The 12,935-nt window shown below is 29.4% G+C and overlaps 1 protein-coding gene across 1 annotated transcript in view; it reads right to left on the bottom strand.

The window, feature by feature from the left end:
- Nucleotides 1-1,721: 1,721 nt before the first annotated feature.
- LOC119601998 overlaps nt 1,722-12,935 on the bottom strand; it is a gene marked incomplete at its 3' end in the record, with an annotated part of 141,104 nt that continues 129,890 nt past the window's right edge. The window contains exon 8 of the mRNA XM_037953301.1: nt 1,722-1,930. Coding sequence (XP_037809229.1) covers nt 1,722-1,930 — 209 coding nt within the window. The remainder of the gene's footprint in view (nt 1,931-12,935) is intronic.

Consider the following 12,935-nt stretch of genomic DNA (forward strand, 5'->3'; position numbering starts at 1 on the left):
TTTCCCGGAAAACGTTGTTTTCCAATTTGATGTTATTTTTCAGTGAAACTTTGTTTGAAAAAATGTTTTTCATGTGTGTTAACTGCCCAGGGGAGCTATAATAAACTAGGTATTAATTTAAACTTTATACTATTTGTTTATTAGCTTAAGTAATATACTCAGCAAAAATATATTAATTACTTGTACTTACCTAACAACTTACTTTGCAATGAATACTACTAAGGAGGAGGCAAAGGAGTACTACTTCTTATTTGGTGTATGTATGTATATATGTATATTCTCCTTTTAAACTAACTGAGTAAATTTTATCATTTACTTTCCAATATAAGTTTTTGCTGGGTATATATTATTTTATTGCAATGAAGTAATTTTCAACGTAACTTCACAAGAACTGAACTAGAACTGAACTAGAACTGAACTAGAACTGAAACTAGAACTGAACTAGAACTGAACTAGAACTGAACTAGAACTGAACTAGAACTGAACTAGAACTGAACTAGAACTGAACTAGAACTGAACTAGAACTGAACTAGAACTGAACTAGAACTAGAACTGAACTAGAACTGAACTAGAACTGAACTAGAACTGAACTAGAACTGAACTAGAACTGAACTAGAACTGAACTAGAACTGAACTAGAACTGAACTAGAACTGAACTAGAACTGAACTAGAACTGAACTAGAACTGAACTAGAACTGAACTAGAACTGAACTAGAACTGAACTAGAACTGAACTAGAACTGAACTAGAACTGAACTAGAACTGAACTAGAACTGAACTAGAACTGAACTAGAACTGAACTAGAACTGAACTAGAACTGAACTAGAACTGAACTAGAACTGAACTAGAACTGAACTAGAACTGAACTAGAACTGCACTAAAACTAAACTAGAACTGAACAATTACTGATTACTATCAGTAGTTGTTCAGTAGTAGACAAAACCTTTGAAAAGCTGGATATGTGGTGATCATTTCTGAAATGAAGTGGTCACGGGCGAATTGCTTTTACAAAAATATCGTTATGAGTCTAATATTTACATTCATGTTATATTAAAATTATATGTTTATTACAAGGTATGACATTTTATTATTAATTTATTTATACAAATAAATAAAAACAAAAAAAGGACAAAAAGATACACACGTTCAGTTTTATGATAGATAAATAAATAAATACGAATTGATTTTTATACTAATGCACTACATTTATACTGAACAGTTGACCTTATTTATCCCATTGTTGAATATTTGTAATTTGTTTTATTATCCGGATTTGTGTTCTTAAATTCAGCTTTAGAAAAGGTCCGAAATATGTTTTACTCTATAATTTAGGAATATATGCCAGGTTAAATAAAGTTTGTTAATAGTATATATGTAGTTCCAAATAAAATATTATAAAAGCTCAATTCCTTATCTATTTATTTTAAAAATTTCGGTATTATATAAGATACATACATACATATTAATAATGATATCTTAATTGTAAAATTTGTACCAATACGATTCAGTTTGTTGCTATCTGTGCATACATACGCTTGTCAAGACAAATTCTTTATTTTTTTAAGAGAAAAATTGAAGGATATTGCTTTTTCAAAAACTATTAAAATATTAATTAATTTATAATCGCCCTCTGACCCCAATACATGTACTAAATATGTAAGTGTCAAAAATAATTCAAATAATTCAAAAGAAGATTTTAATAATTGACATTGAAGCCATTACACACTTACCCTGTCGACTTGTTGGCATCAACTGACTGAACATTGCAATTGGCAACATGCACAGCATGCTGCCACACCAAATACACACTATAATTTTGTACGCATGACTTCGGGTCTGCCAACGTCTCGAACGTAACGGATGGCATATAGCGTAGTAGCGTTCACAGGATATTGCCACAAGTGTCCATGAGGAGACGGCAACAGATGCAGCTAAAATAAATAAAATAAAAATATTAATGAAAATTACTGGGCACTTGATTTTGTTTTATTGACAAATACTTGACATTGGTAGATCAAGAGTTGAAAATAGTTTTTCATGAAATAATTTTTTATTAAAGGTTTTCTAAGAACTTGCTGAAAAAATTGTATCTTTTAATAAATTCTTTGTTTAATTTTCATACTATTGTATAAAAAGCTATTGATTTGCAATTTTTTTAATCAATCTATATATATAAAAGAGTAGCGTTACTGACTGACTGATTCATCATCGCACAGCCCAAACGGCTGAACCTAGAATCATGAAATTTTGACAGTACATGTGTTTTTGGTTATGTAGATCCACTAAGGAGGGATTTTTTGAAATTTGTAAATTTGAGGGTAAAAAAGGGGAAAACGGGTAAAACAGGTTTTCTTGATTATCCAATATTAGTGATACAAGCAAAATGTTAAATGCATCTACTTCTACTCTTAAAAAGAGTAGATGGGTGTCTGGTACTTTTTCGAAATTCGTACTTTTAAGGGGTGGAAATGTGTAACAAAGGTGATTTTGGTACCTTTTTTGGTCCTTTATAACTTTTTAACTAATAAACATGATAAAATTTTTGTAAATATTTTGGACACATCTTTCAAAATTATGAGACACGTGTTTCGTACTTTTGTAAAATTCAGTCCTGTATGGGTGTGAAAGGGAGAAAACTGTATTTTTGGTACTTTTTTAGCACACTATGAAAACTATTTCGTTTTATTGAAGTATTCCTACTAAATTACGAACTAACTCTGTAATATTTATTGAAACAAAATGTTTGCTATTTCACTGGGGAAAAAAGTACTAAAAAGAGAAAAACGGGAAATTTAATTTTATTCAAACTCATTGAGCCAATTTTTATAAAATTTGTAAAATTAGTTTATTTAATGACATAAAATAAGCTATTGGTATATTATTTTGGAATTCGAGTACTAAGGCCTATATGGGACCAAATTTGAGTAAATTTTTTAGTACCTTTTTGAAAGCACAATTTTTCTGGAACAAATGAATCGTTTGAGTTTTATCTGTGATATATAGATTTAAATACGGAACATTTTGTAATTATAATTCTCAAAAAAGTATATTTCTAAGCGAAAAGGGGAAAAATTGTACTAATTTTATTAGAACTTTCCACTAAGGTAGAATTTATTCCACTTTTGGTACTTTTTCTTTCTTCAAATGATACTCTATATGTTTTATAATATGAATTCAAAACACATGATTATTAAACATACACGGTCCTCATTGAATAAGATTCTTTAAGAGAGAACTTTTTAGTACTTTTTATCTCATAAATGGTACTTTTTGAATTTTCTAAAATATTCAACCTAGGAACATAAATTTTAACATACATGGTCCTGACTGATTCTTTGGTACTTTTCCATTCTTCAAATGGTACCTTTTGGTTTCTCTATAATGGTTAACCGGAACACATCCTTATTAAATGAGAATTTATTGAGAGAGACTTTTGTACTTTTTCGTTTTTCCGATGGTACTTTTTGATATTTTTATGCTATTGAACATAGAAATATACAATTTAAAATATAGGGACCTTAGTTTATGAGAATCTACTGAAAGGGACTTTTGGTACTTTTTCATTCATCAAATTATATTTTTGAATTGTCTATAATATTGAACACAGAAACATAAAATTTTTGATTAAATAAGAGGTATTTTATAGTACTTTTTTTTCAAATAGTAATTTCGATATTTTATATAATGTGGAAGCTAAACGAATGAAACTAAAAATACAAACTTCTTTCTGAGTGCGAACTTATTCATGTGATATTGCACGTAAAAAACTGAAACATTAAAAAATTTTTTAATCAATTTTAATTTTCTATAAAAGTAAAAGCACCCAGGGTATGCTAGTTATTATATAAATGCATTCAACGTAAACTGTCTGTGAAAATAGTAATGGTTTTTTATTGGCATATAATTTTCATGGGAAGGCTATTTAATAAAACTGAACTATAACTGAACTATAACTGAACTAGAACTGAACTAGAACTGAACTAGAACTGAACTAGAACTGAACTAGAACTGAACTAGAACTGAACTAGAACTGAACTAGAACTGAACTAGAACTGAACTAGAACTGAACTAGAACTGAACTAGAACTGAACTAGAACTGAACTAGAACTGAACTAGAACTGAACTAGAACTGAACTAGAACTGAACTAGAACTGAACTAGAACTGAACTAGAACTAGAACTGAACTAGAACTGAACTAGAACTGAACTAGAACTGAACTAGAACTGAACTAGAACTGAACTAGAACTGAACTAGAACTGAACTAGAACTGAACTAGAACTGAACTAGAACTGAACTAGAACTGAACTAGAACTGAACTAGAACTGAACTAGAACTGAACTAGAACTGAACTAGAACTGAACTAGAACTGAACTAGAACTGAACTAGAACTGAACTAGAACTGAACTAGAACTGAACTAGAACTGAACTAGAACTGAACTAGAACTGAACTAGAACTGAACTAGAACTGAACTAGAACTGAACTAGAACTGAACTAGAACTGAACTAGAACTGAACTAGAACTGAACTAGAACTGAACTAGAACTGAACTAGAACTGAACTAGAACTGAACTAGAACTGAACTAGAACTGAACTGAACTAGAACTGAACTAGAACTGAACTAGAACTGAACTAGAACTGAACTAGAACTGAACTAGAACTGAACTAGAACTGAACTAGAACTGAACTAGAACTGAACTAGAACTGAACTAGAACTGAACTAGAACTGAACTAGAACTGAACTAGAACTGAACTAGAACTGAACTAGAACTGAACTAGAACTGAACTAGAACTGAACTAGAACTGAACTAGAACTGAACTAGAACTGAACTAGAACTGAACTAGAACTGAACTAGAACTGAACTAGAACTGAACTAGAACTGAACTAGAACTGAACTAGAACTGAACTAGAACTGAACTAGAACTGAACTAGAACTGAACTAGAACTGAACTAGAACTGAACTAGAACTGAACTAGAACTGAACTAGAACTGAACTAGAACTGAACTAGAACTGAACTAGAACTGAACTAGAACTGAACTAGAACTGAACTAGAACTGAACTAGAACTGAACTAGAACTGAACCTAGAACTGAACTAACTGAACTAGAACTGAACTAGACTGAACTAGAACTGAACTATAACTGACCAGAACTGAACTAGAAACTGAAACTAGAACTGAACTAGAACTGAACTAGAACTGAACAGAACTGACTAGAAATGAACTAGAACTGAACAGAACTGAACTAGAACTGAACTAGAACTGAACTAGAACTGAAACTAGAACTGAACTGAACTAGAACTGAACTAGAACTGAACAGAACTGAACTAGAACTGAACTAGAATGACTAGAACTGAACTAACTGAACTAGAACTGAACTAGAACGAACTAGAACTGAACTAGAAATGAACGAGTAACTGAAGAACTAGAACTAACTAGACTGAACTAGAACTGAACTAGAACTGAACTAGAACTGACTAGAACTGCACTAGACTGAACTAGAACTGAACTAAGAACTGAACTAAGAACTGACTAGAACTGAACTAAGAACTGAACTAGAACTGAACTAGAACTGAACTAGAACTGAACTAGAACTGAACTAGAACTGAACTAGAACTGAACTAGAAACTGAACTAAGAACTGAACTAGAACTGAAACTAGAACTGAACTAGAACTGAACTTAGCAACTGAACTAGAACTGAACTAGAACTGAACTAGAACTGAACTAGAAAGGACTAGAACTGAACTACTGAACTAGAACTGAACTAGAACTGACTAGACTGAACTGAACTAAACTGAACAGAACGAACTGAACTAGAATGAACTAGAACTGAACTAGAACTGAACTAGAACTGAACTAATGAACCAAGAACTGAACTAGAACTGAACTAGAACTGAACTAGAACTGAACCAGAACTCAAACTAAGGTATAACTGAACATGGTTTAGGACATGTTAAGCAGTTACTATTTTGGTCCCAATAAATACGTTGATATTCTGAAACTTTTTCATTAATTTTAACCTTTCACATTTTTAGTGCTTGATTTCCTGATTATTTTTAAAATCACTATAAAATCACGCAAATCAATTTCATCAATTGATGTTTCATGTTTAAATCAAAAAACAATACACCATGAAATTGTATGAATAGTAAATAAACATTATTAGTACAAAAACCTTATAACGCACATCTAAATAAATATAAATTAAATATAGTAGTTTTTAGCCTATAAAAATAAAATCGATAGAAATACGTACATCGTTCAATCTTTTTGAATGCATTTGAGTTATCATGTTTCTACACACAAGGTCATGGTCAGAAAATTGGAAACTATTTGTATACCTTTGTAAATTATTTTTATGTAAACAATTTGCAATTTAAGGAAGTTGTATTTTAATTAAACTGCCACATGGTTATGTATGTATGTGTATAACACAGACTGTTTGCTTTATAAATAAATTTTAATTAATAACTTTATACATATTATATGTTATTTTTTTTTGGAATAATATGTATTTGAATAAGTTAAGCAAATATTTATATGCATTTTTAATTTCTTATTCATATTTATGCCTTATTTGTCAAATTTAACAATTAAATTTAATTTAATTTCATTCAAAATTGTCTTGTGTAAAAATTACTTTTAAATTTAACAATGGTTTTTCGAAATTTCTTCATCACATCTGGAATTCGAGATATCATGTCCTGAATTTTTAGAAAATTAAAAAAAATATTAAAAACAATAAAGAAATAGCTAGGACTAATAGGTAAAAAGTTACACTTATTTGAATAAAACCCTGTATGGCCAAAATGTCCAACTTTGAGCCCTTCTAAGTCAGGCAGTTCTTGACCGATAGAGCAGAAAATTTGTGTCTGGCCTACTATCTAAACGACATCGATTTTAAAACTTGCGTCACTTGACACAAAATTGCCCATATGTATAATAAATTTTACTGTTTATTATAAGAAATACAGAGCGTATACGTAATTTAAATTCATTTTTCATAGAACTTATACGCTTAAGCGTACCTCTATAATTTCACAAAATTCAGTTGAATTTTTCATCTGTTTCTTTAGTATCAATTTAAATGTAAATGATTCAGATATTAAACGGCTGTAAATGTGTTTTATTACATTTACCTATTAACATATTTTAATGATACAAAGACTATTAAATTAAAAGCTATTACAAAATGTCTAATGAAATTTGATTAGTATTCGCTTTACAGACGTGTTTTAGTAATTGTTTTTTTTTTTTTGTAATTCTTGTTAAATTTGTTACTACTTTTGTTAGAGGATTTTATGTTTAGGTTGTTAAGTTGTTAATTTTCATTTTATTGTTTTTTTATGCTTCCTTACTTGTTGAATTAATTACAGTAATTAAAAATTTATATTTAAATTTGTTAACATTTAACTATGCATTAGAAGGGAAACCATTTAAATATTAACTGAAGCAACTATTAAAGCCAAGTAACTTCAACAATCGTTTTTGGATAAGGTGGTAAATAAATGATTATTTTTAAGCAATACTTGATTAATAAATCGGTGGCATTCTAATATACATAAGTAACAAATACGGCAGTTGGTTAATTTATATTTCTAATAATAGTTACTTTCTTGCACACATGTATTATTCTAAATATATGTGCTTAACATAACAGGGAAATAAACAGATTTATTTAGTGTAACTAACAGTTTGTTAAAGATTAAACATTATAATGTTAAATGTTTAATGAGAAATCAATAAAAGCTACTTTTACTACAATTAACTAATTTCCAAACTTTGTTTTCTCTTTTGGTTTCCATCTTAAATAAATGATTCAAGGTTTTTTTCGGTATTTCATTGTTAAATATCTGCAATTAACATTCATTGTGATCTATTTAGAAACATTAAGTAATAAAACTAATGGAATGTAACCTTTAATCTTTTTCTCTTAGTTTTTTCTTTTTTTTATAAAAATAGAATTGTTTTTGTAGGCACTTATAGAAATTTATTGATTAAATATTTAACACTGAATAATTTCTTATTTTGTTGTTTACTTCATTAAAACTTATTGCAGAAAATATTTGCTGAAGTTGTGAAAATAGTTTTTTTTTAATTCATAATTAAGTGTGTATATATGTATGTAAGTGTATATGTATTGGGGTAAGGCCGTTTGCATGAAGGATAACAGGGTGTAGAAAGCTTATAAGATTAGGGTGTTGCCTTTTGTATGAATAAATAAGATAATGATATTTCCACCGAAAAGTAAGTACTTTCTATGATGTCATTAGAGGTAAGAACTTACCACTATTGCTTATAAATAGGGACTTAAATAGGACAATATAGTTAGGTAGTCCCGTAATTTGTTTTGCATAAGAAAACCGATAAAGAAATTCTGTGTTTGTTGGAAAATTCACTTTTGGTTTGGTGCCATCCTAGTATATGTATGTATATGTGAAGGCCTATTATTATAAACCGACTTAATGCGCCTTAAGCGATTATTATAACACAGTTTAAAGCCTTGACTATTTTACCAAGGAAAACATAAAAAAATCTATGTTAAAAGTTGTTAAGCTATTAATTTCCGTCCTTTTTTTTTTCAAAGTATAGGTCACATACATATGTATTTGTTTCCTTTAACGAATAGAATTGCTACCAATAATTCCCCAATTTCACTTAACCTCCCCTCATGTTACATGCTTTCATGTTATTTTCTTTAATACATTTAACAATTCAATTGATTCCCTAGATTTTCCATTCATGCTCATAACAATAAATTATCACTATTTCTATATGAATGTATTTTATAGTTATTTCAAATCTATATTTCCTCTTAAAAAAAATACGTCAGCTGCTTTTATTGATCGTATTAAACTTTAAGTCACAAATGCCAGTAGACAAGAAACGTTTTTTTTTATTTTTATATAAAATTTTATTACACTATTTATCATACACTTAAAATACAAAAAATAAGCGCAGAAAATTGCATTAAATACTTAACATAATGAAAGAAAAGAAAATTCTTTTAATCATAAATTTGCATATTAAATATGAATATTATGATGGCACCAAAATGCTTGTTGGCTCAAAGTTTATGTGTAAAAAGAATTTAATAAAAACTTGTTAATTAAAAAATCATAAATATTGTATCCAATTTTTGCTAAAATATAACTGTTATTGACGGGTGACCGGTGGGCTAGTTGGTAGTGTGCAAGCCTGTCAGTATGGGGGTTGTGGGTTTGATTCCCACTAGAGACTCTGGTCTGCTACACTACAACGGGCGTATGGTCATAGTTACCCTGCTCGGTAAATTAGGTAATAAACAAGTAAAAGTTCTATATTCGACTGTGCCTAATCCTATATACCCTTCACCACAGTGTGTTTAAAAACAGTCAGTACGAATTTTATTACAAAAAAAAAAAAATAATAATAACAGTTGTAAAACGAAAAAGTACCGATTTTGCTTCCCGAAAGTATGTATGTCTGATAGAATTATTGAAGATTCGGATATCGCAGATATCTGTTTTCAACATACACACAGACATAGACGGAGTCTGTCAGAGAATTATATTATATATTAAATTACAAACGAAATAACAAACTTATATATGTATCTGTTCATAATCATCTTCATTTCTTCTTTGGATTCATCCTAATAAGTATGTGTTTATAAGTGCAGATATTCTGCTTACTGACATTGAATATACATATTTAATAAATGCTATAAGCATATCCAGAAACTGAAAATAAGTTCTACATGCTCACATGGCTATTATGAATCTTTGTAAGAACATGATATATTTAGATAATAGATTTTATCAAAGCTTAATAAGGATTATAGAATTTCCATTTAAACAAATAACAAATGTTTTAAATGTTTGCCAAAAAGGGTTTATAAAAAAATATTAGAGTGTTTTTTAATACTTCGAAGAAAGTATATTGTACCTTACACCAGCTATAAGTATTCTCTAAAGTGTTATTACAAAAAATGAGTAAATGTATGTCTTTAATAGTGTATGACATGGTTACATACATACATACATATGTATATAAATTCATATTGTTAAACTTTTTCTATCGCAAATATATACGTATATATAGCCAAAAGAAAGCTGCTAAAACATTGATGTAGCAATTTTCCTATGCTTTTCGAATACAATATCGTATCTACTACAGTTTTTGATTTTATTTAAAGAAAGGATAAAGTTCTTTAAATATTCTGTTGTTTAAAATTCAGTAAAAAATATATATAATCATCTCATCATCATCACTGCATGTGTTTGGTGATTTTGATTAAACAAGAAAGAAAAACAATCAAACAAATAAACAATCTAAGTTATCTTAAACAGAAATATTTGCCTTATAAAAATGTTCTACATTGTACAAACATACATACATACATACATATGTACATAGTTGTTGTTTCGTATCTCAACACATCCACAAACCGATGAAATGAAAAAGAAGAACAAGACAAACAAAAAAATCCAAACTGAGATTTTTTTCTGTTGTTTGAATTTATGACAAGATTTTAAAGTTCGATGTTGCTTCATTTGTAGGCCGGATATTTACAATATATTTAACCTTTTTTGTTTTTGTAGCAACATCAAGGCTAAAGATAAATTATAAAAAATAATCTTTAAGATTTCCTTTTCAATCCACCTACATTAGGCACATGTACAAATGTGTAGAGTAGTAGGTTGTTAGATAATGAAAGATGATCCTATTGCAAAAAGTTATAATAATGAAGTTAGTTTGATTGAAATTTTAAACGTACATATTGTTGTCACTTTAGTATTTGGATTACTTAAAGTATGGACGTTAGTTTATGTACTAGAAAAAACTTTATAGTAATATCGAGGGACTATATTCAATAGTCTCCATTTCAAATAACAAATATTTTCTGGTGAGCAAAAACGGTTTATTTCACTAGTTCGTAAAGAGTTTTTTTTGAATTTTTTCTTTCATATAATTTAAAATGTTGCATTAATAAGTAAGGGGATTCATGAAACACGTGTGCAAACTTGCACATTTGCACACATGGCTATCTGCATTATTACAAAGAAAAAAATTAGTTTAAAATGTTCAGTTCAAATATGCAATCAAATGTATCAGTGTTGTGGAAGTAAAATCCAACACAATTTGTGACAAATTCAATGCAAAATTGAAAATGCACAGATTGCACAGTTTGCGAGGCTTTTGAACGTTTATATGAAAACTCCTAGTTTTTACTTTAGTATTTGGATTACTTTAAGTATGGATGTTACAGCAGGAAAGAGAAAAAGGGTAGTAGAAAAAAAAAAAAAAAAAAAAAAAGAGAGAGAGAGAGAGAGAGAGAGACGATGAGAGAGAGAGAGAGAGATAGAGACGGAGAGAGAGAGAGAGATAGAGAGAGCAGAGACTGAAAGAGAGATAGTAGTAGAATAGAAGAAAGATATAGAGAGACGAGAGAGATAGTATATAGGATATAAATATATATATATATAATAGATATAGAGATATGCCAGATATATATTATATATATATATATATATAGTATATATATATATATATATAATATATATATATATATATATGATATACATATACTATATATATATATATATCTACCTATATATATATAATATATATATATAATATATATATATAGTATATATATATATATTATATTACACCCTAAAGTATACAATCGGGCTCAGAATCCCTTTCTGAGTCGATTTAGTATGCCTGTCTGTGTGTCCATGTAAACCTTGTGCGCACTCTATAGATCGAAATTTTCAAGGCAATTTGATGCAATTGACCAAAGACGAAGCCTATTGAAAATCAGTCCATTATTTAGTATAGCTCCCATACAACCATACCCCCGAATAGGCCTTTTGAGCTCATAAATATCTTAAATGTTTACTTCAAAAATCGGCAAAACTTAGTTTTATATAAGCCTTAATAATACTATTTTCGTAATGATCGGGCCTCATTTTACACTATTGCCCATACAAAGTCGCCTTCAGAAAATGACTTTATGGTTAAAATTCACTTATAAACACGATGATATTCTGCATAAATAACTGATGTAAACGTAAATCCCAAACAAAATTTGAAACAAGTAAGAGTGTTTTATTCGACCATGCCGAATCTTATATACCCACCCATCAAACCGTATGTCGTATATGGAATTCTCCCCTATAAACATTAGGTTGATATTTGAATTGGGACACATCCCTTTCGGATTAACAAAATATTTTCGGATTAACAAATAATTTTTAAAAACAAAATATTTTTGTCCAACTTTTAAACTATGAACATATACATATGGGCGGTAGGGTCAATTGTAAAGTTCGGTGGAGATATATTGGCTTGTAGGAAACTTACTTCTGTATATCGAATTTCTTACTTTCATTTTTAACCCAGTAATGTGCGTTAAAATCATTTCCTGAAGGGGACCTTATATGTGTGTAAGAGTTAATTGTGGACCGATCCTCATAAAATTCGGTAGATAGATTGTTGCTTGTTCTTACAACTTACTTAAATAAAATTTCAGCGCTAGACACGTATTTTTAAGCCAGTATTGGGCGTTAAAGTCAGTTTTGGGAAGGGACCATATATGAGGGGTAGGGTCAATTATGGACCGATTCTCATAAAATTTGGTAGAGAGAACATGGCTCATATAGGACATTTTAATGTCGAATTTCATCGCTATACTCGCATTTTTAAAACAAGTATGGCTGTTAAGGTTGTTTTTCGGGGGGCTATTTGTATGGGGGCTATGCAAAAACGTGCACCATTTTCAATACCATAGAAAATATTTGTGGAAAATTTCAACTCTCCAGTTCTCTCCGTTCGGATTCTATCCTGCTTTCAACAGTCAGACGGACGGACGGACATGGCTAAATCGTCATAGTATCAAAGTAGAAAAGCTGAGACCAAGTGATACGTTTAACCCAGATACCAAAGTATACC

The sequence above is a fragment of the Lucilia sericata genome, unplaced genomic scaffold (assembly GCF_015586225.1).
Source record: "Lucilia sericata isolate MDLA Ls3-8-SP2 unplaced genomic scaffold, ASM1558622v1 Contig000204F_arrow, whole genome shotgun sequence".
In the NCBI taxonomy this organism is placed as follows: domain Eukaryota; kingdom Metazoa; phylum Arthropoda; class Insecta; order Diptera; family Calliphoridae; genus Lucilia; species Lucilia sericata.